This window comes from Nelumbo lutea, chromosome 4 (assembly GCF_056320005.1).
Source record: "Nelumbo lutea isolate HS-2025 chromosome 4, American lotus-T2T, whole genome shotgun sequence".
In the NCBI taxonomy this organism is placed as follows: domain Eukaryota; kingdom Viridiplantae; phylum Streptophyta; class Magnoliopsida; order Proteales; family Nelumbonaceae; genus Nelumbo; species Nelumbo lutea.
The window spans coordinates 44,309,369-44,335,713 of record NC_142687.1 but is presented as its reverse complement, the minus strand read 5'-3'; the positions used below and the strand labels follow the sequence as shown (position 1 = coordinate 44,335,713).

At 36.7% G+C, this 26,345-nt stretch overlaps 1 protein-coding gene across 1 annotated transcript; it reads left to right on the top strand.

Annotated features, from left to right (window-relative positions):
* Positions 1-228: 228 nt before the first annotated feature.
* On the top strand, positions 229-26,078 carry LOC148855506 (proline-rich receptor-like protein kinase PERK15). Its single transcript, XM_088986771.1, has 8 exons — positions 229-854; positions 21,689-22,216; positions 22,301-22,387; positions 22,488-22,558; positions 22,826-22,902; positions 24,454-24,601; positions 24,804-24,965; positions 25,841-26,078. Exons 1-8 carry the CDS (start codon positions 305-307, stop codon positions 25,901-25,903), a joined length of 1,686 nt encoding a protein of 561 aa, XP_088842897.1. The 5' UTR covers positions 229-304; the 3' UTR covers positions 25,904-26,078.
* Positions 26,079-26,345: the final 267 nt, after the last annotated feature.

The following is a 26,345-nucleotide window of genomic DNA, read 5'->3' as shown; positions in this document are numbered from 1 at the left end:
GAGGTTTGGGATCAAAACGTTTTCAATTCAACCCGAACCTTACCCAAATTAGCTCTAAAGCCTCTAACCCGCATACCCGATTAAATGAAATAGGTAAACGAACCCGGTCACCTACAATGCCAACGGTTTGGCTCCCATTGAAAACCAAATCGGAAGCCCAATTAAGTTGATCCCTAACCCAATAGAGTCTACTTAATAAGGATTCATCACTTAAGCCCACCCACTGACATCCATCCCTACCCTTGCCACAGTCCTTCCTTTGCTTCCATTCCTCTTTCAGACGTGGAGCAGAAAAGCATTAGTCATGCCCATAATTTTTCGGAGATCTTCACCATCACGTAGGCTTTTCTCACCGTTGCCTCCAGAAGCCACATCTTCAAGTTTGCCTCCTCCTCCTCCTGTGGATCCCAATCTTCTCTTTGCCTCTCCACCATCGCCATGGTTTTCAAACCTGAATGACCTCATACATGCATCGCTGCCAATATCTCTTCTATCTACAAGATATGCCTCTATTTATGGAACACCACCACCACCACTGGTATCAGTTTCTCCACCATCACCACCATTGCCACCTTCACGACTTCTAGAGTCACTACCGCTGATTTCACCGGCTCCACTGTCGCCAGAGCCTACAAGTTCAGAGCCGTCGTCACCTACGTTGGTACAATCTTCTATTGGCAAATCCACTGGACTCTCACCAGGATTGCTAGCAGCCGGAGTCCTGGCGGTTATTGGTGTAGTTTGCGTTATATTATTATTATTTGTTTGGTATAAGAAGAAAAAGCGAGGAGAAAACGCAGCTGGAACTGGAAGTTCAAACATCCGAACCTCAGCCCCTGAGGCTCCAAATAGAGGTTAGAGTTTCTCTTTCTTCTTATTTTTTAATTTATGCATTGCATGATAGGTTCAACAGCCTAAAATAATTGTCCTACATTGATAAAAAGCTTTTTGCTCGAAATATCCTTATATCCCTATATGTACAGTTAGTCCTGCATTAATCCTCTTTATAATGATATCCATGTTAATGATCATAGCTTACAATTCATAGAGAGAAAAAACTGCAATCTAGGACAAATGAAATGACCAATCTTGATATTAATCACTAAACTAACATTTTATTAATAAGAAAAAAGTATTTACCACTCTGGCTAAATCTGACCCACTACAGACACATCTCTGAGATCTAGCTTCTCTAATTAATTAAGAAGTTGGAATTATAGGGACTACATTTCCGGAAAACATCGAATTTATGAGCACAGAGGAAGTTGTGAACATATATGATGATCAGGCAAGCAACTCTAGTCTGACTAAGGGGAGTCTCCGGTTGTCCTGAGGTTGTTTTGGGGTCGGTGGATCTGAAAACCTAAGCTTTTCCGGTTTTTCTCATCAAATTAAGGTTGCATTTGGTACCATTTCCATTTATATATGCTTGCACTATCCTACCTTGTCAATACAAATTTTATGAGAATATATATATATATATATATATATATATATATATATATATATATTTAATTTTCAGTTACAAATGCTTTGATTTATCAATACAACATTTAACACCATTGCTGTTTGTTGAGGAAATATCAAATTTGGTATTTCTGTAAGTGTCAATTCTCAATCTAATGCCTTATAATTTTTGGGCTTTTACCGTTCAGTCCACCCTATAAATCTTAGTTTCACCGTAAAGTTTAGGGTAAGTGTCAGTTCGGAATTGATACCAATTCACAGAAAATATGAGTTTTATAGGTGAAACTATTTATAAATTTGAATTATTGTAGATCTGCAGTTCAAATCAAAGTTCTGAAGTAGAGTGCCATCCAAAAATCCCTATATTTTTTTAGTACAATTGATTATTTGATGTAAAGTAATTTGATAATTTCTCAAAAAACTTATATTGACCAACCTAAAATATTTACAAGTAGATGCAGCAATGGCAAAAACAAGCTAAGATAGCTTATAGGCTATTAGTAGGCCAGTCCAATCATGTGGTGAATCATAATCTGCATCAGTAAGCCAATCAATAGCTTTCTTTTATTATATATTGACGGGTTACAACTTGAACAAAAAGTCAATGAACATTTGGTGCGTATTCACCTTTAGCCGCAGCAACACCCTAGAATCTATAAATGCATCATATACATCAAACATATTGTTGTGCACGGAATGTGAAACCTACGCCTGGACTGGAGACCCTCAATAAAATGCGAGCACCCAGTTTTACAAAGAAAAATGTATAAAATATCACATCAACTGGTGGTTTCTGGTTTAAATATTGGGGTCGTATAGAATTAATTAATCTCTTACTTGTTCTTGACAAAAGATTTGAAAGAAAGTGACAAAAAATCATTTAATTTGGACTTGGGCTTTCTCGCCTATTTCAATTTTCTCCCTCCCCGCCCCGCCCCATCCGATTCCAATTATATATATATATATATATATATAATAATTTATAATTTTGAGAAATTTGGATATTTGAGTTCTTAATAGAGGGCCTGTCTCCGTTGGAGATCGTGAATGGAGCCATTTTTATTGTCAAGGAAAATAGGGGTCAAGGACAGGAATTTGTTTCAAAATCGGGAAATACATCCTTAAGTTCTCTGATTTAAGGATTGCTTCCTAAATCCTAATTCGGTTCACTCGAATAATAGGCTATAGAAAAAATATTATTTTACATTCTCTAGTGGTACATAAAATACCCAGGGAAAATAGAGGTCATCAAAAGATGAAAAATAATCCTAGGAAATGATATTCTTCATTTATTATTATTATTATTATTATTATTATTATTATTATTTACTAAATGGGTGATAATAATGAGGAATTAACATCATTTCATCACGTCTGGTTCTGGTAGGACATAAGACCAAATCTTACCATTTCTAAGATTTTTCTCTTATTAGATGTTAAAAATAAGCCTAATTTTTAATGCCCCTTACCTTGAAAAACAAGTTTTTACAGGTTAAACAGTTGGGAAGTGCTATGAAATGCCACCTTAAACTATGTTTGATTTGAAGAAAAAAGAAGCGAAAAAAAGAAAAAGGTAAGAAAATTATACAAGGTTAATAAAAGTTTTTTCACCTTTTCCTTTTTTTCTTATTTTTTTTTCTTCAAACCAAGCACAGCCTTGTTTAGTTATGTTCCATGGCTACTTATTAGAAGGTTGAATTATGTTCCAATTATGTGCTTGTTGACCCTTGTTGTCGACCGTTGAGAAGATTGAGTTTTGTTCTAATACATAATCTTTTTTCTTCTAGCCTTGGCTACAGTCTCAACCTGCTACCGAGGGTATATTCTATTAAGTTTTATAAAACGACAATAATTAAAGGTATCTATACTTACAATGTCAGATGATGCCAAACCTACCTTGTGCTGGTAGCTGTGTCTGTGTTGTGATGTATTGGGTCTGAGAAAGTCCCACTGATTTATAGGTGTCCTCTTAGATTAGATTAATTGAAATACTTTACTGACGCATTCATCAATCAATTGCAATAAAATTGGAGGGCTATGAGGCTTTCCTTTCAAACTGCTTTTGATCTAGGACCAATCAAATGGTGGCGGGTATTGGTATCTGAAATGTAGAATCTAGGCAATAATTTATGGTGACCCCACATTCATTGGTCATAATTAAATGTCTGTTAGTCAGCAAACCGTCATTTAGCTATCTAAAGGAAATGATTTTTTGTTTTTTTGACTGGATTTGGTACAATCCGATCCAATCGAATGTGAGTCCATTTTAAATCGACCAGGTCCAATCCAATCCAATGAATGTTTTGGATCAATTTATACTGGTTCAATTCAATGTCTGGACCATCTAATCTGTTCAAATTTATTTTGATTTAGATTGGTTTCAAGTCAAATTTGGTCCATTCACACATATTCTTATCTTATATTAATAGACCAGATATTGGCTTAATCCAATCCAGTCTAATATAAATTTGTTATGAGTGAACTAAGTCCAATCCAAATTAATAAATACTTTGGACTGGATTGGTCCAATCAAGATGTCTTGTTGGTTCATCCAATCCATCCAAAATGATTTTGGACTGCATGGGGTCCAATCCAAAACTGGTCCATTGACACCCTTAGTCGGCTGTAGGCAAACTCAGACATTACCCACACCAAATTCATAGAAAGAGGATTCCTCCTCTTAGGGATGTCAATGGGTCAGGTTAATTGATCCAGATTGACCCAGTCTTATAAGGTCCGGTTAGAGCCAAGCTTATTTGGTTTAGGGTCGGGTTAGGGTTTTGATTTTTTTTTACCCGAGTCGGATTCAGGTTTTGGCTGACCTGCCCTACCGGGTCATGATACCTTGCGTATATGCCTTGTATTCTTGCAATTTTTTTTTACTTCTAACTTTAAAACCTTAATGTTTATAATTTATTTATATGTTGATGTTGATTTTCTTTTGTTTTTTTTTTAAATGGAAAAAATAACACCTTAGAATCTATAAAACAATATCCTTATTTAAGGTCTTTAAAATGTGTTAAGAAATACATTTAAAACTCTATGGATCAAGTCGGATCGGAATCGGGTTAAAACTTATAGGACCGGTTGGTTTCGGAAATCGTGTAGGTCAGTTTGGGTTCTGGTTGGAGTGTTGGACGATCGGGTTAGGATTGAGGCAAACCTGTGCCGAACCCGACCAATTGACATCCCTACCTCCTCTAACAAAATAATTCGAATGCAAGGAGGAGGGGACCACTTTCACTGTCAAAAGTGGTTTCTAATATTTAGGCCCCATTCACTTTTCAGTAAGTTTCTTACCCAGGTATTTTCCTGTAAAACATTTACCTGGGGAAGTGCTTTTACCCATGTTCTTTTATTTCTCATGTAAATAATGCAATGACCATTTTAGCCATAAAAATCTATTATCAAAAAGGGCATTTCCGTCCCATACAAGTGTTGGAAAATTTCTCCCTAGGTGCGAAAGTTATTTACCCACCTAGGAGATGGGTGATACCTAGAAAAATAAACTTTCCCTGATTCCTACATAAATCTGAAAAAAAAAAAAACAAGGAATTCTCAGTCAATGAGAACTAAAATCCCATTGAGCAGTTTTCCCCCTCTCAAATCAACGTACTTACAATGTTCTACCTATCTGATCCAAACTATTGATAGAGTTAAAGCCACTTGAGCAAAAAAATGAGCCACCTAATTTCTCAACCGTTGGGTGTGAGTGATGTATACCTCTTTGTGGAGCCCTGCAATTGGCAATTATGGAGCTAATGCGCCAAGGAGGTATAGAAAAAACCTAGGACAAGGATTATGTAATATGTGATGAATCTCCTTTAAGATAATTCTTTGAAGCTGGAATTGTGAAGCCAATTTATAACCCACTACATCTCCATTTCTCGACACCTCTCTGTTCGTGCAAGAAGCTCTATCCACATTTACCCTAAAATACTCCAGTGGAGCTAACATCCATGTGGATGATGAGGGAGTATGGATGCTTGCTTCCTCTATATTTTCTTCTATCGAAGAGCTACTATGGGAATGCTTGTAAACCTCAATTAAGTTTGAGACTTGCATCCAAACTCTCCTTCGATCTGGTGTAACATTCTTGAAAAGAAATGCACATCTAGCATTCTAAATGCACCTGGCGATGATCAACATTTCATTCACCACTTTGATGTTCCATTTGTGACCCACCCGATCAAACTACCAATGGATCCATTCTACAAAGGTATAATGTATTAAATCCGAGCAAAAGTCTTAACATAAAATTGCACTTTAGGCTTAGTTTGGATGGAGTACAAATACAAATATGTATAGTATAAATACATATAAAATAATACAAAATACAGGATTTTACATTCTACATATTTGTATTTATACTTCTACCAAATGGAGCCTTAGGCTTAATTTGGAAGGAGTACAAATACATACAAAATAATACAAATTAGATGCTTTTACACTATACATATTAGTATTTATACTTCTTCCAAACTGAGCCTTAGACCTCCTAAATTCCACACAGCAGACAGATTTTAATCTCATTAGAGATTAAATCCAATGGGGTTTGATTGATCAATTACATGAAAAATGCACCTGCACACATGTCTTAAAAATACCATTTTCTCTTACTAAAACCAGTTTTTAACTTGTTTCTTGGAAAATTACAAGACTTGTTTTGGGTTTTTAAACAGGAGATTATTTACTCTTTAGATATAAATAGGAAAGTATAGAGGCTTGCAACCACGCAACGCACATGCACGTGTGTGCGTCGTGCGTGGCACAATGAGGTGCATTAAAGGTGTACTTTGCTGGCACTTCACATGGCTCGTGAAGGGTGGCTTTAACATTTGTTGCGAGGCTGACCATTGATGTTTCAATGGCCACGATTCGATCAAGTGTGATCAAGAGGCACCATTCAAAGTTAACGGTCATAAACTGTTAACTAACTTTTAACAGTCATTATTTTTTAAATTGTAACTGTGCAATGAGCCTTTTTCTAAACAGGCACTTTCCTCGATTCCTTGACTCTTCAGAAATTATATAAGGAGCATGAATCAAACTTTTACACACACAATTTCAAAAATCATTGTTGTTTCTCTCAGTCAAATCTGCTACTGTGTTACAAAAAGTTTCTTTGGATACTCTTCAACTTTATTAGTTGTAGATTCTCGCTCAAGACTCTGTTGTATCCTAAGAATAGATTTGCCTGTAACCCAATAACAAACTCAATGGAATTGAGTGGGGGCAAATAAAGATAATGTCTTCAGATGCGCCTCAAAACTTCTTCGCCAAGTTTCAATGATCCAAATTCCCAACAGGATCTACTTTCTTACTCTAGGCAGCTAGGCTAGCACGAAGCATACTGCTTCAACTAAACAGTGCCATGAAAAGAGTTGCACTACTCTTGGTGGTATGCCTTTGGAAGCCCACAGTCTTCTCCACATGTTGTTCACAGTTGATGACGGTTAAAGTTGTACCATTAGTTATTTCCTTATACATGGAAATTACTTTAATTCAAACCAATTTATCATTATTGCTCTTCCCGTTGAAATACAACGGTATTCTCTTGATTGCACTGACCACAACTGCATCAAAAAATTGGATAGTTTCTGCTCATCCCACTTTCTAGTTATTGGGTCTAGTAATTTCACTACCACTAGGGAAGGGGTGAAATAGGGGCGACTCAGGATCCATGGATCCACCCATACCTTAATGTCTATTGATCTGCTATGAAACTATGTTGTCTATGTTGCAATAATGAGGCATGAAAGAATTTGGATTTTCGGTTGCCTTCTTTCATCCACCTATAGCAGTATCTTTGTTTCCCAAAGAGCTTATTCTTCTCTAGTCAATCGGCATATTCCCATTCAAGACACCTTTCTTTTGCAATTGAGTCCGTGGTGGGGGGTAATGCTTGGATGTTGCCAATCTGTTGTACAATCATTTGAGCTCTCTCTAAGAAGCCCTGGAAACACTTACGTCCCCACCATGCCAAATTCCTAAAGGATGATCCCGTATATTAATTATTGGATAGGTACTGCTGTACCTAATTTCCTTGAGCTAGAGACTGAGGATGGAAGTTAAGAGGAAAGGGACGAGAGATAGGGGTGTTCATAACCCAATTTGGTTTGGTTTAGAGATCTCAGTTTCGATTAACCATTTAAAAAACCGATGGTTAATTAAACCGACCAATATATATACAATAAAATATATTTATGTAATATTATATATATACATATATTATTTTTTATACTTTTTGAAAATCAAATAAAAAAGTTCGGCAGTCTGAGAGTGCCAAATTGTAGAACTGAAACTTTTAGGTTTTAGGCTTTCAGTCTTTCTCTTCAAAAGGGTGGCAGACTGATAGCTAGACTAGCAGTCTCTCTCTTTGTCCCTAATAAGCCTCTTACCTTCGCCGCGCCTTTCTAGTTTCCATTTTCCCTAATAAGTCTCTCTCTACGACTCTAGCTTTCTTTGTCACTCTCAGTCTTAGTTCTCTTCTTCCCTAACGGACCGACAGACTCTGGCACTCTGACCTCTACCGAATCACAGATGGCCCCTGACAACCGAGTCACAATCACGGACGTCTGACCATGTAACCAACTGTCTCACTCTCTGTTCTCTCTCTCTCACACTCTTCATCTTCTTCCCCAACGTCTTCCTCTTCTCTCTCAATCTTAGTTACTCATCTCTTTCAATCTCTCATGTCATCTCAGGCTTAGTTCTGTTCACTCTCAATCTGCAAGAGGGAAGAGGTTTTTTACCTTTTCTCTTTAAATTTTAGTACATAAAAAAACCGAAAAATCAAACTATGGTTAACCGGTAGTATCCGTTCGGTTTCAGTTTGATTAGATTTAAAAACCGAATAGGTCGATTTAGTCTAGAAAATCACCCCACGGTTCAATTAATCGAATCGTGAGCTCCCCTAACATTTTTGTGCCTCTTGTCTGAGGATTCTAATGAAGGGGGACTACTTGCAACCGTGAAAGAGTTCAAGAGAGGTAATTGCAAGTACCAAACTATAGGAGGTTTTAGTAATAGTTAGAAAATTCATGGGAGGTTTCATCAATTTATCCTTTTTGATTGCACTCACCACAACTGCATCAAAAAATTGGATAGTTTCTGCTCATCCCACTTTCTAGTTATTGGGTCTAGTAATTTCACTACCACTAGGGAAGGGGTGAAATAGGGGCGACTCAGGATCCATGGATCCACCCATACCTTAATGTCTATAGATCTGCTATGAAACTATGTTGTCTATGTTGCAATAATGAGGCATGAAAGAATTTGGATTTTCGGTTGCCTTCTTTCATCCACCTATAGCAGTATCTTTGTTTCCCAAAGAGCTTATTCTTCTCTAGTCAATCGGCATATTCCCATTCAAGACACCTTTCTTTTGCAATTGAGTCCGTGGTGGGGGGTAATGCTTGGATGTTGCCAATCTGTTGTACAATCATTTGAGCTCTCTCTAAGAAGCCCTGGAAACACTTACGTCCCCACCATGCCAAATTCCTAAAGGATGATCCCGTATATTAATTATTGGATAGGTACTGCTGTACCTAATTTCCTTGAGCTAGAGACTGAGGATGGAAGTTAAGAGGAAAGGGACGAGAGATAGGGGTGTTCATAACCCAATTTGGTTTGGTTTAGAGATCTCAGTTTCGATTAACCATTTAAAAAACCGATGGTTAATTAAACCGACCAATATATATACAATAAAATATATTTATGTAATATTATATATATACATATATTATTTTTTATACTTTTTGAAAATCAAATAAAAAAGTTCGGCAGTCTGAGAGTGCCAAATTGTAGAACTGAAACTTTTAGGTTTTAGGCTTTCAGTCTTTCTCTTCAAAAGGGTGGCAGACTGATAGCTAGACTAGCAGTCTCTCTCTTTGTCCCTAATAAGCCTCTTACCTTCGCCGCGCCTTTCTAGTTTCCATTTTCCCTAATAAGTCTCTCTCTACGACTCTAGCTTTCTTTGTCACTCTCAGTCTTAGTTCTCTTCTTCCCTAACGGACCGACAGACTCTGGCACTCTGACCTCTACCGAATCACAGATGGCCCCTGACAACCGAGTCACAATCACGGACGTCTGACCATGTAACCAACTGTCTCACTCTCTGTTCTCTCTCTCTCACACTCTTCATCTTCTTCCCCAACGTCTTCCTCTTCTCTCTCAATCTTAGTTACTCATCTCTTTCAATCTCTCATGTCATCTCAGGCTTAGTTCTGTTCACTCTCAATCTGCAAGAGGGAAGAGGTTTTTTACCTTTTCTCTTTAAATTTTAGTACATAAAAAAACCGAAAAATCAAACTATGGTTAACCGGTAGTATCCGTTCGGTTTCAGTTTGATTAGATTTAAAAACCGAATAGGTCGATTTAGTCTAGAAAATCACCCCACGGTTCAATTAATCGAATCGTGAGCTCCCCTAACATTTTTGTGCCTCTTGTCTGAGGATTCTAATGAAGGGGGACTACTTGCAACCGTGAAAGAGTTCAAGAGAGGTAATTGCAAGTACCAAACTATAGGAGGTTTTAGTAATAGTTAGAAAATTCATGGGAGGTTTCATCAATTTATCCTTTTTATATGAATAATATATAATATTATAGAATGTGCCCAAATTTATCTACAAGTTTTTACATTTTCTAGAACTTTATGTATTTTATTTTTAATTATAATATAATGTTTTGATCTGTTTGAACCATTAATCCACCACTTGGATGAAAAATCCATTTTTTTTATAATAATGAGGAATTAACACCATTTCATCACGTCTGCTTCTGCTAAGACATAAGACCAAATCTTACCACTTCTAAGATTTTTCTCTTATTAGATGTTAAAAATAAGCTTAATCTTTAATGCCCCTTACCTTGAAAAACAAGTTTTTATAGGTTAGACAGTTGGAAAGTGCTATAAAATGCCACCTTAAGCTATGTTTGATTTGAAGAAAAAAGCAGGGAAAGAAAGGGAAAGGTAGGAAAATTATACAAGGTTAATAAATTTGTTATGGGTGAACTAGGTCCAATCCAAATTAATAAATATTTTGGACTGGATTCGTCCAATCAATATGTCTTGTTGGTCCATCTAATCCATCCAAATTTATTTTGGACTGGGTGGGGTCCAATCCAAAACCGGTCCATTGACACCCTTAGTCGGCCATAGGCAAACTCAGACATTAGCCACACCAAATTCACTGAAAAAGGATTCCTCCTCTTAGGGATGTCAATGGGTCAGGTTCATTGATCCAGATTGACCCAGTCTTATAAGGTCCGGTTAGAGTCTAGTTTATTTGGTTTAGGGTCGGGTTAGGGTTTTGATTTCTTTTTACCCGAGTCGGATTTGGGTTTTGGCTGACCCGCCTTGCCAGGTCATGATACTTTGCGTATATGCCTTGTATTCTTGCAATTATTTTACTTTTAACTTTAAAACCTTAGAGTTAATAATTTATTTATATGTTGATTTTGATTTTCTTTTGTTTTTTTTTAAATAGAAAAAATAACACCTTAGAATCTATAAAACAAAATCCTTATTTAAGGTCTTTAAAATGTGTAAAGAAATACATTTAAAACTATATGGATCAAGTCAGGTCGGAATCGGGATATACCTTATAGGACCGGTCAGGTTCGGAAATCATGTAGGTCTGTTTGGGTTTTGGTTGGAGTGTTGGATGGTCGGGTGAGGATTGAGGCAAACCTGTGCCGAACCCGACCCATTGACATCCCTACCTCCTCTAACAAAATATTTCGAATGCGAGGAGGGGACCACTATCACTGTCAAAAGTGGTTTTTAATATTTAGGCCCCATTCACTTTTTAGTATGTTTCTTACCCAGGTATTTTCCTGGAAAACATTTATGTGGGGAAGCGCTTTTACCCATGTTCTTTTATTTCTCATGTAAATAAGGTAATGACCATTTAAGCCATAAAATTCTATTATCGAAAAGGGCATTTTCATCCCATACAAGTGTTGGAAAATTTCTCCCTAGGCGCGAAAGTTATTTACCCACCTAGGAGATGGGTGATACCTAGAAAAATAAACTTTCCCTGATTCCTACATAAATCTGAAAAAAAAAACAAGGAATTCTCAGTCAATGAAAACTAAAATCCCATTGAGCAGTTTTCCCCCTCTCAAATCAACGTACTGACAATGTTCTACCTATCTGATCCGAACTATTGCTAGAGTTAAAGCCACTTGAGCTAAAAAATGAGCCACCTAATTTCTCAACTGTAGGGTGGGAGTGATGTATACCTCTTTGTGGAGCCCTGCAATTGGCAATTATGGAGCTAATGCGCCAAGGTGGTATAGAAAAAACCTGGGACAAGGATTATGTAATATGTGATGAATCTCCTCTAAGATAATTCTTTGAAGCTGGAATTGTGAAGCCAATTTATGACCCACTACTTCTCCATTTCTCGACACCTCTCTGTTCGTGCAAGAAGCTCTATCCACATTTACCATAAAATACTCTAGTGGAGCTAACATCCATGTGGATGATGAGGGAGTATGGATACTTGCTTCCTCTATATTTTCTTCTATCGAAGAGCTAATGTGGGAATGCTTGTAATCCTCAATTAAATTTGAGACTTGCATCCAAACTCTCCTTCGATCTGGTGTAACATTCTTGAAAAGAAATGCACATCTAGCATTCCAAATGCACCTGGCGATGATCAACATTTCATTCACCACTTTGATGTTCAATTTGTGACCCACCCGACCAAACTACCAATGGATCCATTCTACAAAGGTATAATGTATCAAATCCGAGCAAAAGTCTTAACGTAAAATTGCACTTTTGGCTTAGTTTGGATGGAGTACAAATACAAATATGTATAGTATAAATACATATAAAATAATACAAAATACAGGATTTTGCGTTCTACATATTTGTATTTATACTCCTACCAAATGGAGCCTTAGGCTTAATTTGAAAGGAGTATAAATACATACAAAATAATACAAATTAGATGCTTTTACACAATACATATTTGTATTTATACTCCTTCCAAACTCAGCCTTAGACCACCTAAATTCCACACAGCGGACAGTAAGGATGTGTTGGATTTTAATCTCATTAGAGATTAAATCCAATGGGGTTTGATTGATCAATTACATGAAAAATGCACCTGCACACATGTCTTAAAAATATCTTTTTCTCTTACTAAAACCAGTTTTTAACTTGTTCCTTGGAAAATTACAAGACTTGTTTTGGGTTTTTAAACAGGAGATTATTTACACTCTTTAGATATAAATAGGAAAGTATAGAGGCTTCCTACCACGCAACACGCATGCACGTGTGTGCGTCGTGCGTGGCACAATGAGGTGCATTAAAGGTGTACTTTGCTGGCACTTCACATGGCTCGTGAAGGGTGGCTTTAACTTTTGTTGCGAGGCTGACCATTGATGTCTCAATGGCCACGATTCGATCAAGTGTGATCAAGAGGCATCATTCAAAGTTAATGGTCATAAACTGTTAGGTAACTTTTAACAGTCATTATTTTTTAAATTGTAACTGTGCAATGAGCCTTTTCTAAACAAGCACTTTCCTCGATTCCATGACTCTTCAAAAATTATTTAAGGAGCATGAATCAAATTTTTACACACACAATTTCAAAAATCATTGTTGTTTCTCTCAATCAAATCTGCTACTGTTTTACAAAAGGTTTATTTGGATACTCCTCAACTTTATTAGTTGTAGATTGTCGCTCAAGACTCTGTTGTATCCTAAGAATAGATTTGCCTGTAACCCAATAACAAACTCAATGGAATTGAGTGGGGGCAAATAAAGATAATGTCTTCAGATGCGCCTCAAAACTTCTCCGCCAAGTTTCAATGATCCAAATTCCCAACAGGATCTATTTTCTTACTTTGGGCAGTTAAGCTGGCACGAAGCATACCACTTCAACTAAGTAGTGCCATGAAAAGAGCTGCACTAGTCTTGGTGGTAGGCGTTTGGAAGTCCACAGTCTTCTCCACATGTTGTTCACAGTTGATGACGGTTAAAGTTGTACCATTAGTTATTTCCTTATACATGGAGATTACTTTAATCCAAACCAATTTATCATTATTGCTCTTCCCGTTGAAATACAACAGTATTCTCTTGATTGCACTCACCACAACTACATCAAAAAATTGGAGAGTTTCTGCTCATCCCACTTTCTAGTTATTGGGTCTAATAATTTCACTACCACTAGGGAAGGGGTGAAATAGGGCGACTCAGGATCCATGGATCCACCCATACCTTAATGTCTATAGGTCTGCTATGAAACTATGTTGTCTATGTTGCAATAATGAGGCATGATAGAATTTGGAGTTTCGGTTGCCTTCTTTCATCCACCTATAGCAGTATCTTTGTTTCCCAAAGAGCTTATTCTTCTCTAGTCAATCGGCATATTCCCATTCAAGACACCTTTCTTTTGCAATTGAGTCCGTGGTGGGCGGCAATGCTTGGATATTGCCAATCTGTTGTACAATCATTTGAGCTCTCGCTAAGAAGCCCTGGAAACACTTACGTCCCCACCGGGCCAAATTCCTAAAGGATGATCTCGTATATTAAGTATTGGATAGGTACTACTGTACCTAATTTCCTTGAGCTAGAGACTGAGGATGGAAGTTAAGAGGAAAGGGACGAGAGATAGGGGTGTTCATAACCCAATTTTGTTTGGTTTAGAGATCTTAGTTTCGGTTAACAATTTAAAAATCCAACGGTTAATTAAACCGACCAATATATATACAATAAAATATATTTATGTAATATTATATATATATACATATATTATTTTTTATATTTTTTGAAAATCAAATAAAAAAGTTCGGCAATCTAAGAGTGCCAAACTGCCGAACTGAGACTTTCAGGTTTTAGGCTTTCAGTCTTTCTCTTCAAAATGGTGGCAAACTAATAGCCAGACTAGCAATCTCTCTCTTTGTCCCTAATAAGCCTCTTAACTCCGTCGCGCCTTTCTAGTTTCCATTTTCCCTAATAAGTCTCTCTCAACGACTCTTGCTTTCTTTGTCACTCTCAGTCTTAGTTCTCTTCTTCCCTAACGGACCGACAGACTCTGGCACTCTGACCTCTACTGAATCACAGATGGCCCCTGACAACCAAGTCACAATCACGGATGTCTGACCATGTAACCAACTGTCTCACTCTCTGTTCTCTCTCTCTCTCACTCTTCATCTTCTTCCCCAATGTCTTCCTCTTCTCTCTCAATCTTAGTTACTCATCTCTTTCAATCTCTCATGTCATCTCAGGCTTAGTTCTGTTCACTCTCAATCTGCAAGAGGGAAGAGGTTTTTTACCTTTTTTCTTTAAATTTCAGTACATAAAAAAGCCAAAAAATCAAACTATGGTTAACCGGTTGTATCCGTTCGGTTTCAGTTTGATTAGATTTAAAAACCGAATAGGTCGATTTAGTCTAGAAAATCACCCCACGGTTCAATTAATCGAATCGTGAGCTCCCCTAACATTTTTGTGCCTCTTGTCTGAGGATTCTAATGAAGGGGGACTACTTGCAACCGTGAAAGAGTTCAAGAGAGGTAATTGCAAGTACCAAACTATAGGAGGTTTTAGTAATAGTTAGAAAATTCATGGGAGGTTTCATCAATTTACCCTTTTATATGAATAATATATAATATTATAGAATGTGCCCAAATTTATCTACAAGTTTCTACATTTTCTAGAACTTTATGTATTTTATTTTTAATTATAATATAATGTTTTGATCTGTTTGAACCATTAATCCACCACTTGGATGAAAAATCCATTTTGTTTTTTTGATAATAATGAGGAATTAACATCATTTCATCACGTTTGCTTTTGGTAAGACATAAGACCAAATCTTACCATTTCAAAGATTTTTCTCTTATTAGATGTTAAAAATAAGCTGAATCTTTAATGCCCCTTACCTTGAAAAACAAGTTTTTACAGGTTAAATAGTTGGAAATTGCTATAAAATGCCACCATAAGCTATGTTTGATTTGAAGAAAAAAGCAGGGAAAGAAAGGGAAAGGTAGGAAAATTATACAAGGTTAATAAATTTGTTATGGGTGAACTAGGTCCAATCCAAATTAATAAATATTTTGGACTGGATTGGTCCAATCAATATGTCTTGTTGGTCCATCCAATCCATCCAAAATTATTTTGGACTGGGTGGGGTCCAATCCAAAACCGGTCCATTGACACCCTTAGTCGGCCATAGGCAAACTCAGACATTAGCCACACCAAATTCACTGAAAAAGGATTCCTCCTCTTAGGGATGTCAATGGGTCACGTTAATTGATCTAGATTGACCCAGTCTTATAAGGTCCGGTTAGAGTCTAGTTTATTTGGTTTAGGGTCGGGTTAGGGTTTTGATTTTTTTTACCCGAGTTGGATTCGAGTTTTGGCTGACCCGCCTTGCCAGGTCATGATACTTTGCGTATATGCCTTGTATTCTTGCAATTTTTTTACATCTAACTTTAAAACCTTAAAGTTTATAATTTATTTATATGTTGATTTTGATTTTCTTTTGTTTTTTTTTAAATGAAAAAAATAACACCTTAGAATCTATAAAACAATATCCTTATTTAAGGTCTTTAAAATGTGTTAAGAAATACATTTAAAACTCTATGGATCAAGTTGGGTTGGAATCGGGTTATACCTTATAGGACTGGTCGGGTTTGGAAATCATGTAGGTCTGTTTCGGTTTTGGTTGGAGTGTTGGATGGTCGGGTTAGGATTGAGGCAAACCTGTGCCGAACCCAACCCATTGACATCCCTACCTCCTCTAACAAAATATTTCGAATGCAAGGAGGAGGGGACCACTATCATTGTCAAATGAGGTTTTTAATATTTAGGCCCCATTCACTTTTCAGTAAGTTTCTTACCCAGGTATTTTCCTCTAAAACATTTACCTGGGGAAGCACTTTTACCCATGTTCTTTTATTTCTCATGTAAATAAGGCAATGACCATTTTAGCCATAAAAATCTATTATTAAAAAGGGCATTTTTGTCCCATACAAGTGTTGGCAAATTTCTCCCTAGGTGTGAAAGTTATTTACCCACCTATGAGATGGGTGATACCTAGAAAAATAAACTTTCCTTGATTCCTACATAAATCTGAAAAAAAAAACATGGAATTCTCGGTCAATGAGAACTAAAATCCCATTGAGCAGTTTTCCCCCTCTCAAATCAATGTATTTACAATGTTCTACCTTTCTGATCCAAACTATTGCTAGAGTTAAAGCCACTTGAGCTAAAAAATGAGCCACCTTATTTCTCAATCGTTGGGTGTGAGTGATGTATACCTCTTTGTGGAGCCCTGCAATTGGCAATTATGGAGCTAATTCGCCAAGGAGGTATAGAAAAAACCTGGGACAAGGACTATGTAATATGTGATGAATCTCCTTTAAGATAATTCTTTGAAGCTGGAATTGTGAAGGCAATTTATGACCCACTACATCTCCATTTCTCGACACCTCTCTGTTCGTGCAAGAAGCTCTATCCACATTTACCCTAAAATACTCTAGTGGAGCTGACATCCATGTGGATGATGAGGGAGTATTGATACTTGCTTCCTCTGTATTTTCTTCTATCGAAGAGCTACTGTGGGAATGCTTGTAATCCTCAATTAAGTTTGAGGCTTGCATCCAAACTCTCCTTCAATCTGTTGTAACATTCTTGGAAAGAATTGCACATCTAGCATTCCAAATGCACCTGGCGATGATCAACATTTCATTCATCACTTTGATGTTCCATTTGTGACCCACCCGATCAAACTTCCAATGGATCCATTCTACAACGGTATAATGTATTAAATCTGAGCAAAAGTCTTAACGTAAAATTGCACCTTAGGCTTGGTTTGGATGGAGTAAATACATATAAAATAATACAAAATACAGGATTTTACATTCTACATATTTGTATTTATACTCCTACCAAATGGAGCCTTAGGCTTAATTTGGAAGGAGTACAAATACATACAAAATAATACAAATTAGATGCTTTTACACTATACATTTTTGTATTTATACTCCTTCCAAACTGATCCTCAGACCTCCTAAATTCCACACAGCGGACAGTTAGGATCTGTTGGATTTTAATCTCATTAGCGATTTTAAATCCAATGGGGTTTGATTGATCAATTACATGAAAAATGCTCCTGCACACATGTCTTAAAAATATCTTTTTCTCTTACTAAAACCAGTTTTTAACTTGTTCCTTGGAAAATTACAAGACTTGTTTTGGGTTTTTAAATAGGAGATTATTTACACTCTTTAGATATAAATAGGAAAGTATAGAGGCTTGCTACCACGCAACGTGCTTGCACGTGTATGCGTGGTGGGTGGCACAATGAGGCGCATTAATGGTGGACTTTGCTGGCACTTCACATGGCTCATGAAGGGTGGCTTTAACTTTTGTTGTGAGGCTGACCGTTGATGTTTCAATGGCCATGATTCGATCAAGTATGATCAAGAGGCACCATTCAAAGTTAACGGTCATAAACTGTTAACTAACTTTTAACAATCATTATTTTTGAAATTGTAATTCTTCAATGAGCCTTTTCTGAACAAGCACTTTCCTTGGTTCTATGACTCTTCAGAAATTATTTAAGGACCATGAAACAAACTTTTACACACACAATTTCAAAAATCATTGTTGTTTCTCTCAATCCAATCTGCTACTGTGTTACAAAAGGTTTATTTGGATACTCTTCAACTTTATTAGTTGTAGATTCTCGCTCAAGACTCTGTTGTATCCTTAGAATAGATTTTTCTGTAACCCAACAACAAAATCAGTGGAACTGAGTGGGGGCAAATAAAGACAATGTCTTCAAATGCGCCTCAAAACTTTTCCTCCAAGTTTCAATAATCCAAATTCCCAACAGGATCTACTTTCTTACTCTAGGCAGCTAGGCTGGCACGAAGCATACCGCTTCGTCTAAGCAACGCCAAGAAAAGAGCTGCACTACTCTTGGTGGTAGGCCTTTGGAAGCCCACAGTCTTCTCCACATCTTGTTCACAGTTGATGACGGTTAATGTTGTACCATTAGTTATTTCCTTATACATGGAGATTACTTTAATCCAAACCAGTTTATCATTATTGCTCTTCCTGTCGAAATACAATGGTATTCTCTTGATTGCACTCACCACAACTGCATCAAAAAATTGGAGAGTTTCTGCTCATCCCACATTCTAGTTATTGGGTCTAGTAATTTCACTAGTCAATCGGCATATTCCCATTCAAGACACCATTCTTTTGCAATTGAGTCTGTGGTGGGGGGCAATGCTTGGATATTGCCAATATGTTGTACAATCATTTGGGCTCTCTCTAAGAAGCCCTGGAAACATTTACGTCCCCACCATGCCAAATTCCTAAAGGATGATCTCATATATTAATTATTGGGTAGGAACTGCTGTACCTAATTTCCTTGAGCTAGAGACTGAGGATGGAAGTTAAGAGGAAAGGGACGAGAGATAGGGGTGTTCATAACCCAATTTGGTTTGGTTTAGAGAAGATCTCAGATACAACTAGTAATTATGGTCTAAGAAATTATCAAAACAGACCGAATCAATTTAATATAGAAATCAACCAAATTTAAACAAACTGTTCTATTATGATTTGATCTGATTTTTAATATGGTTTTGGGCCATTCTATTGGATTTAACCCAATTAGATAGCCCAAATAATATGCATACTTATATACATAACAAATATAATTCAAATATCGATCAAGTTGAAATGTTAACAAGTTCCACTTACTACTATCATATAAATTATATTCACATTTTCTCAAACATAAGCAAGTCTTTGGGCATCAAATATATGCTAAAAAGTGAAACAAACAACTAGTGGCAGAGCAAGGTATTTTCTTTTAGGGGGGCCAAGAGAATGAGAGATGAGGAAGAATGGAGAATGGAGACTAAGTGAAAATTTCTAAAGTGCAGCTATGAGATTTATTCTACAACTAAAATCTAATCAGAAAGTTTGGTTTAAAGTTTCTCTTAAGGTTAAAGTTAAAAAATATGAACCCTATTAAATTTTGGGCTGGATAAGATTGAGACATTGTTCAATCCAACCCTACATATAAGTAAATAAGTCATTATAATTCAAGTCCAACCTGAAAATCCAATTCAAACAAATTGGATTGAGATAGGAAAAAAAAATGGATTTTGTTAAAGTTAGATTTAGGAATTCAAGAAATCAAATCGAGTCATGATTGAGAGAAATCAATATTAATGTGACTTTGCCCACCCAATAACATGCTTGTGAGGGGCTAAATATTAGCCCAACCTGGTCGTTGGTATATTTGATGGGCTACCCTTAGTTAAAGGTATAGGGTGGGGAAAAGTTTGGGGGAGCTAAGGACTCCCACCCAATAACTTGGCTCCGTCCCTTAAAGGTGAGCAAAAAAACCAAAAAATTGAATCGGTCGAAATCAAATCGAAAAATCGGTTAACCAAATCAACCGATATATACACAGTAAAATATATTTATGTAATATTATATATATATATTATATTTTTTATACTTTTTGAAAATCAAATAAAAAAGTTCGGCAGCCTGAGAGTGCCAAACTGTCGAATTGAGACTTTCAGGTTTTAGGCTTTCAGTCTTTCTCTTCAAAAGGCTGGCAGACAGACAGCCAGACTAGCAGTCTCTCTCTTCGTCCCTAATAAGCCTCTTACCTTTGCCGTGCCTTTATAGTTTCCATTTTCCCTAATAAGTTTTTCTCTACGACTCTAGCTTTCTTTGTCACTCTCAGTCTTAGTTCTCTTCTTCCCTAACGGACTTATGGCCTCTGGCACCTTGACCTCTGACCAAATCATCAGTGGCCTCCGACAACCGAGTCACCGTCACCGACGTTTGACCAAGCGACCAACTGTCTCACTCTCTGTTCTATCTCTCTCACACTCTTCTTCTTCTTCCCCAACGTCTTCCTCTTCTCTCTCAATCTCTCATGTCATCTCAGTCTTAGTTCTGTTCACTCTCAATCTGCAAGAGGGAAGGTTTTTTACCTTTTTTCTTTAAACTTCAATAGATAAAAAAACCGAAAAACCAATCCCTGGTTAACCGGTTGCATCGGTTCGATTTCAGTTTGATTAGATTTAAAAACTGAATAGGTCGATTCGGTCTAGAAAATCACCCCACGGTTCAATTAACCGAATCGTGAACACCCCTAACATCCATGCAAACAATAAAATTATATACATTTTGGTCAACTTTCTAAATTTTAGAAAACTAGATCAAACCAAAAGATTGGCAAGAGAAATTCTCAGACCAAACCAATCTGTTAAGAAGAGACTAGATGAAACATTTCGGGTAGAGAAACAATTTATATATATTGATCAACTCAAGACGTTCTATATAGAAACAAGTAACAACATTGATACCAAAGACAACCTTGCAAACTTTGGCATTGCTCCCTGTTAAATGATGGCTACATGTTCATTCATATAACCTAGGTTATGTTACAACTTGGTATATATTTTTGTCCAATTTGGGGTCAACAGAGATATGCTACAAATTAACAAGACGTGTACAATAAGCTACATAACCTAACAAATACACCTAAAACAAGATGCCTACAATTTTGAGGTCAGACCACTCAAATCGAAATCCAACCGTAAAAATGGTCTTTGATCGCCCAGTCTTTGCAAATATTAGTTTGGTTAAAAACACTTTAAATACATATTTTACTAGCTGTTGCAACATAAAAGCATTTATTGTTTTATGCTTTTCTCAATGTGATAAGCATATATACTATAAAAATGATCTAGAATGATATTATATTTTTCTAATTAATTTGTTTTGTACTTTTCTTTAATGAGTTGAATGGTGGAATCAAACAGTACAGATTCTCACTTTCTATGGGATGGGAGGGAACTAGGAGAGAAGGAAAGTGGTACAGTGGTATAAATTTTATATCAGTATTTTAAGATAAAAATTTTGCACTCTCAAGGACTCAACTGATGTGAATGAGACAAAAATACAAATTTTGCATTAATTAAGAGTGCAAAATAGTATAGTTAGACTCAATATGGAAGGATGCAAAAACAAATATCTACAGTATAAATACATACAAAATACATAGTTTTGTACTCTACAAATATGCATTTTTAACATTTAGAACCGTAACAGATTGCTTGCAACTAGTAGGATTCTCTTACACAAATTTCCTGTACTCATTGATGTTACTCCTGAAATTTTCTTATTCTTATTCATGATGGTGGGCAATAAAATCAGATAATCGTCAGAGTTCTCAGCCCCAACAATGGGAACTCAAAGCATCACCGCAAGGTTCTGAGGTACCAATGCTACCAAAGTCTTCACCTCCATTAGCAGCTGAATCACCACAGCAGCTGCTTTCAGCATCATACAATTCAGAGCTTCCACCTCCGGTCTCAAGCAGCACCGGAGGTTGGGGGCCCGTGCATTCAGTGTTAGAGAATCAACTTAAGCAATCCTTCTCAACAAAGGCATTCGAAATTGAAGAATTAGCAGAAGCAACCAATGGATTCTCAGAAGACATAGGAGCAGGCGGTTTCGGATATGTCTACAAAGGAATCCTTTCTGATGGGAATGAAGTAGCGGTTAAGTGTCTTAAAGAAAAAAGTAGACAGGGCGACCGTGAATTTCTTACTGAGATTGAAATTATTAGCCGTGTACATCACAAGCATCTGGTTTCATTGATTGGGTATTGTGTTAATGGTAATCAAAGAATGCTTGTTTATGAATTTGTTCCAAACAAGACCTTGGACTTCCACTTACATGGTATGCCTTTCTATATATTTCTCCTGTCAACCTTCTAGTACTTTTCTCAAAGAAATAAAAGAAAAAATAAATAAATAATTGCAGCGAAAGATCGACCAACTTTGGATTGGGCTTCGAGACTAAAAATTGCCATTGGAACTGCAAAAGGACTTGCATATCTGCATGAGGACTGTGAGCTTTATTCTAACCTTACTTACTTTCTAGTGACAAGTCATGAGGTATTGTTTTATTCTAATTAACCTCACTTAACTTTAAGCAATTATATCTATAGGTCATCCTAAGATTGTCCATCGTGATATTAAGGCTGCAAATATTCTCCTTGACTCTAAATTTGAGGCAAAGGTACTCTCTCTCTCTCTCTCTCCTTGACTCTAAATTTGAGGCAAAGGTTTTGTGAGTGTGCATGGAAAGCCCGATAAGAGTGGTGTACACAGAAATCAAAATCAAGTTGTTGTACTGAACAGAACTGCACATTTTATAATTAAGGAAACTAAAAATACACATATATTGGCATATGTTTGGATTATGTGATCTGATTATCTACTTGCTAACTTGAATTTGGAATCCCATTTCTAAAACTTAGTTAACTAACTAGGATTGTTTTCTCAGGTTGCAGATTTTGGGTTGGCAAAATTCTTTACTGGTACTGATACCCATGTTTCAACCCGAATAATAGGAACTTTTGGGTAAGGGCCATTTCTTTAAATTAAACTATTTAAGTTTCACAACTCATTATAAACACCTGAAGTGTGTTTGTGACTATCATTAATTTAATTTATTTTTCCGTGGTAATTGATAAGTGAATTTTATCTACTTCAACCTTGCATGCTAATTAATTTACCCAAGAAACAAAGGGAGTGTGGTGCTTCTTATGTTTGCTTGCTGTGTAAAAAGCAGATATAAAATTTGCAACTATTTTATTAGTTAATTTTATATCCATTTATTTATTATTATTATTTTTTTTAATTATGATTTGCACTTGAGCAAAATTTGCGCTTCTACCTCCCACTTTATTTCCTTCCTAATGATGAAAAACCCTCCTCCCCCTCGCCCATCAGCATCACTACTTTTCAGTGTGGGGGAGGGGTGCACACATCATTTTTACTCTCATTTCTGTTTTTGACAAGTGAGCAAGGCCAAGTCAAATGTCAAATGAATTTAGCACTCAGGCCGTTGGCATTGAGGCGAGATTCAGTGAACCTTCCAATAGGAGGCGTGCACGTTGCCCCTTTCGAGTCATGCGCGAAACCTCGATCGCCGTTAGCTTAAATAACCGTTAATCGGTTAAACCGGGCGGGACGAAAACAAAATCAATCGAGAGCCCTCCATCCCTTCGTTTCATCTCCCCCTCTCCCCCACTCCTCCCATTTTCAAGTCACTGGAGCCGTACGTAGTTTTGAGAACACAGAAATCGGCGGCATCCTCACTGATTCACTGACCTCCGGCGGTGAATCATTCAACCATATCCAGCGGCAACCAGCGCCAAGCGGTAAGACCCTCCGGTAAGTGGCTTCTCCTTCTCCGACGGACTTGGAACCCTGTTTTGAATCTCAAATGTGATTTTCTTCTTCTCTATCGGTCACCGGCGGCATCCTAACAAGCAAAACAACATGAAATAGTTGGAGAAGGAAAGCAAAACAACATGAAATGGTTGAAGGAGAAGAAAATTACATTTGAGAAGAAGAAAATCACATTTGCCGCTGTTTTGAAAATTACATTTCAGAACAGGGTTCTAAGTCCGTCGGAGAAGAAGAAACCACTTACCGGAGGGTCTTACCCCTTGCTGCTGGTTGCCGCTGGATATGGTCGAATGATTCACCTGGTCACCGCCGGATATGGTATCATGATTCAGTTAGGATGCCATCAGTTTCTGTGTTGTCAAACTCGGTTTCTGTGTTCTCAACCGATTAACGGTTAAGCTAACGGCGATCGAGGTTTCGCGCATGACTCAAAGGGGCAACGTGCACGCCTCCTATTGAAGGGTTCGCGCGCCCCGTGAACCCAGGGGTTAACAGGATCTCGCCTCATTGGCATTCCCCTGCATTTACACTATAACCAAAACCTCAAAGTATGGATGTGATTATGTCCTTGAGTTGTTATTTACTTCAACTTTGTTAGTAATTTACAAATGAAAAATAAGAAAAAATTTGCCAATTAAATACATTTGATGTGATAATGTTCTACTCTAATCCTTTTCATTTTTCCTCTTAAAATTAACAACTTTTGACTTTCCACAGGTATCTTGCTCCAGAATATGCATCCACCGGGAAACTAACAGTAAAATCAGATGTTTATTCATTTGGCGTCACATTGTTAGAGTTGATTACCGGATGCTCACCATTTCATGAATCTCGATTCAACCTAAATGTTAGCTTTGTAGACTCGGTGAGTATGTCCTTGCATCAGAACACCCCTAGTTCTAAACCCTTCAAAGATGCTGTCATTCCATTAACTGTGACATGAAGAACTAGAACAATTTACTAGCATGGTAGCATTGCTCAACAAATGTGGGCTCTCTCTTATTCTGTACAATATGCATAAGACTGGCTAAATTTACACGATTGATCTCACTATTTTGAAATCGTAGGTGAGGCCTTTGCTCACACAAGCTATAGAGAATGGCAACTATGATGCATTTGTTGATCCACGGTTACAGAAGGACTACAACGCCACTGAGATGGAACGCATGGTTGCTTGTGCAAATGCTTGTGTGCGTGTTTTTGCATTGCATCGACCCTGCATGAGCATGGTAAGCATCTTGGATACAATATTTGGACCCATTGTCAAACTGGTCAATTGGATCCGTCAAACTGTCATCTGGTCATATTTATAGGGAGTCCGGATCTTCTACCAACAAAATATGCTCCAACACCCTACCAACATGATCTAACATTGCATACATCTCATACATGCTGGGTCCATTTTTTATGGTGGGTCCTAATCTTATAATCTTATAGTGAGATGTGCAATGTGTAGGTTGTTGAACATGTTTTGTTGGCAGGAGATCCCTACTCATTTACAGGTGTATTTCACTCTCAAATAATCCTTCACCTGCAAGAACTCATTTGACTCAATCAATGAAATAACCCAACTTTTTGAATTACTTAACTTTTGGACCTGGTAGTGGGTTATTGTTTAGATGTTTACTCTTTAAGTTCAGTTTGAAAGGAGTACAAATACAAATATGTAAAGTGCAAAACTTTATATTTTATATTATTTTGCATGCATTTGCACTATACATATTTGTATCTGTACTCCTTCCAAAAGTCTTACTGTTATGTTTTCTTTTCTTTTTATATTTCTAGTAATTTTCATCACTAATAATGATGACTCTCATTTTTTGCAATTGATTTTATTATTATGAGGAATATATAATTTTAGAAACATATGTGCTTATTTTTTTTATAATTTTATAATTTTCTATTTTTGTTTTCATTGATACTATGTACATCATGGATATCCATTCATATGATCCATGGTCGAACCATTGATCCACCACATGAGAAGTGATTCCTTTCTAGTTTCAAAAACATTGGTTAAATTTCTGTCTGTACTGATTTATGTTTAGATTTTATGTTTCGCATGGATTCTCCTAAAAATTTAATTATGATTTGAACCTAGCAGATTGTTCATGTCTTGGAGGGACTCAGAGCTATTGCAGAACTGAAAGAAGTTCATCAAATTTGAAGCAACAAATAATGAAATATACAACAAAACCTTTACACTTCCACTCTCTGAACGAGATTTAAAACTGTAGATTTCTTTTTTTATCCATATCGATGACATTGACTATATTTTGTTATATTTATTATTTATACTTTGTATTTCATAATATATGATTCCTATTTGTATTGGTGAATTATTTGTTGATAAAACCCTAACTAAGAAAAATGGATTTTAGTGATGGACGTACAGTGATATCCATCACTATAAATAACTCTATAATGATGAATTTAAAATTTCGTCACTATAATTGCATTCCATCATCAAAAAGAGATTATAGCAATGGATGGTTAAGTTTTTTGTCAGTAGTCTATATCTTTTTAATTCGTTATGGATGAACTAACCAAAACAGAAGAAGTTCCCTTCATACATATTCCTAACGATATGGGTACAATCCTAAACATTC

Excerpts from the sequence above, each read along its gene's own strand:
- LOC148855506 (XM_088986771.1), top strand. The coding sequence starts at position 305 with ATGCCCATAATTTTTCGGAGATCTTCACCATCACGTAGGCTTTTCTCA. Across the intron at positions 22,217-22,300 it reads CTTGGACTTCCACTTACATG|CGAAAGATCGACCAACTTTG; the intron begins GTATGCCTTTCT and ends AAATAATTGCAG. Across the intron at positions 24,602-24,803 it reads ATGTTAGCTTTGTAGACTCG|GTGAGGCCTTTGCTCACACA; the intron begins GTGAGTATGTCC and ends TTGAAATCGTAG.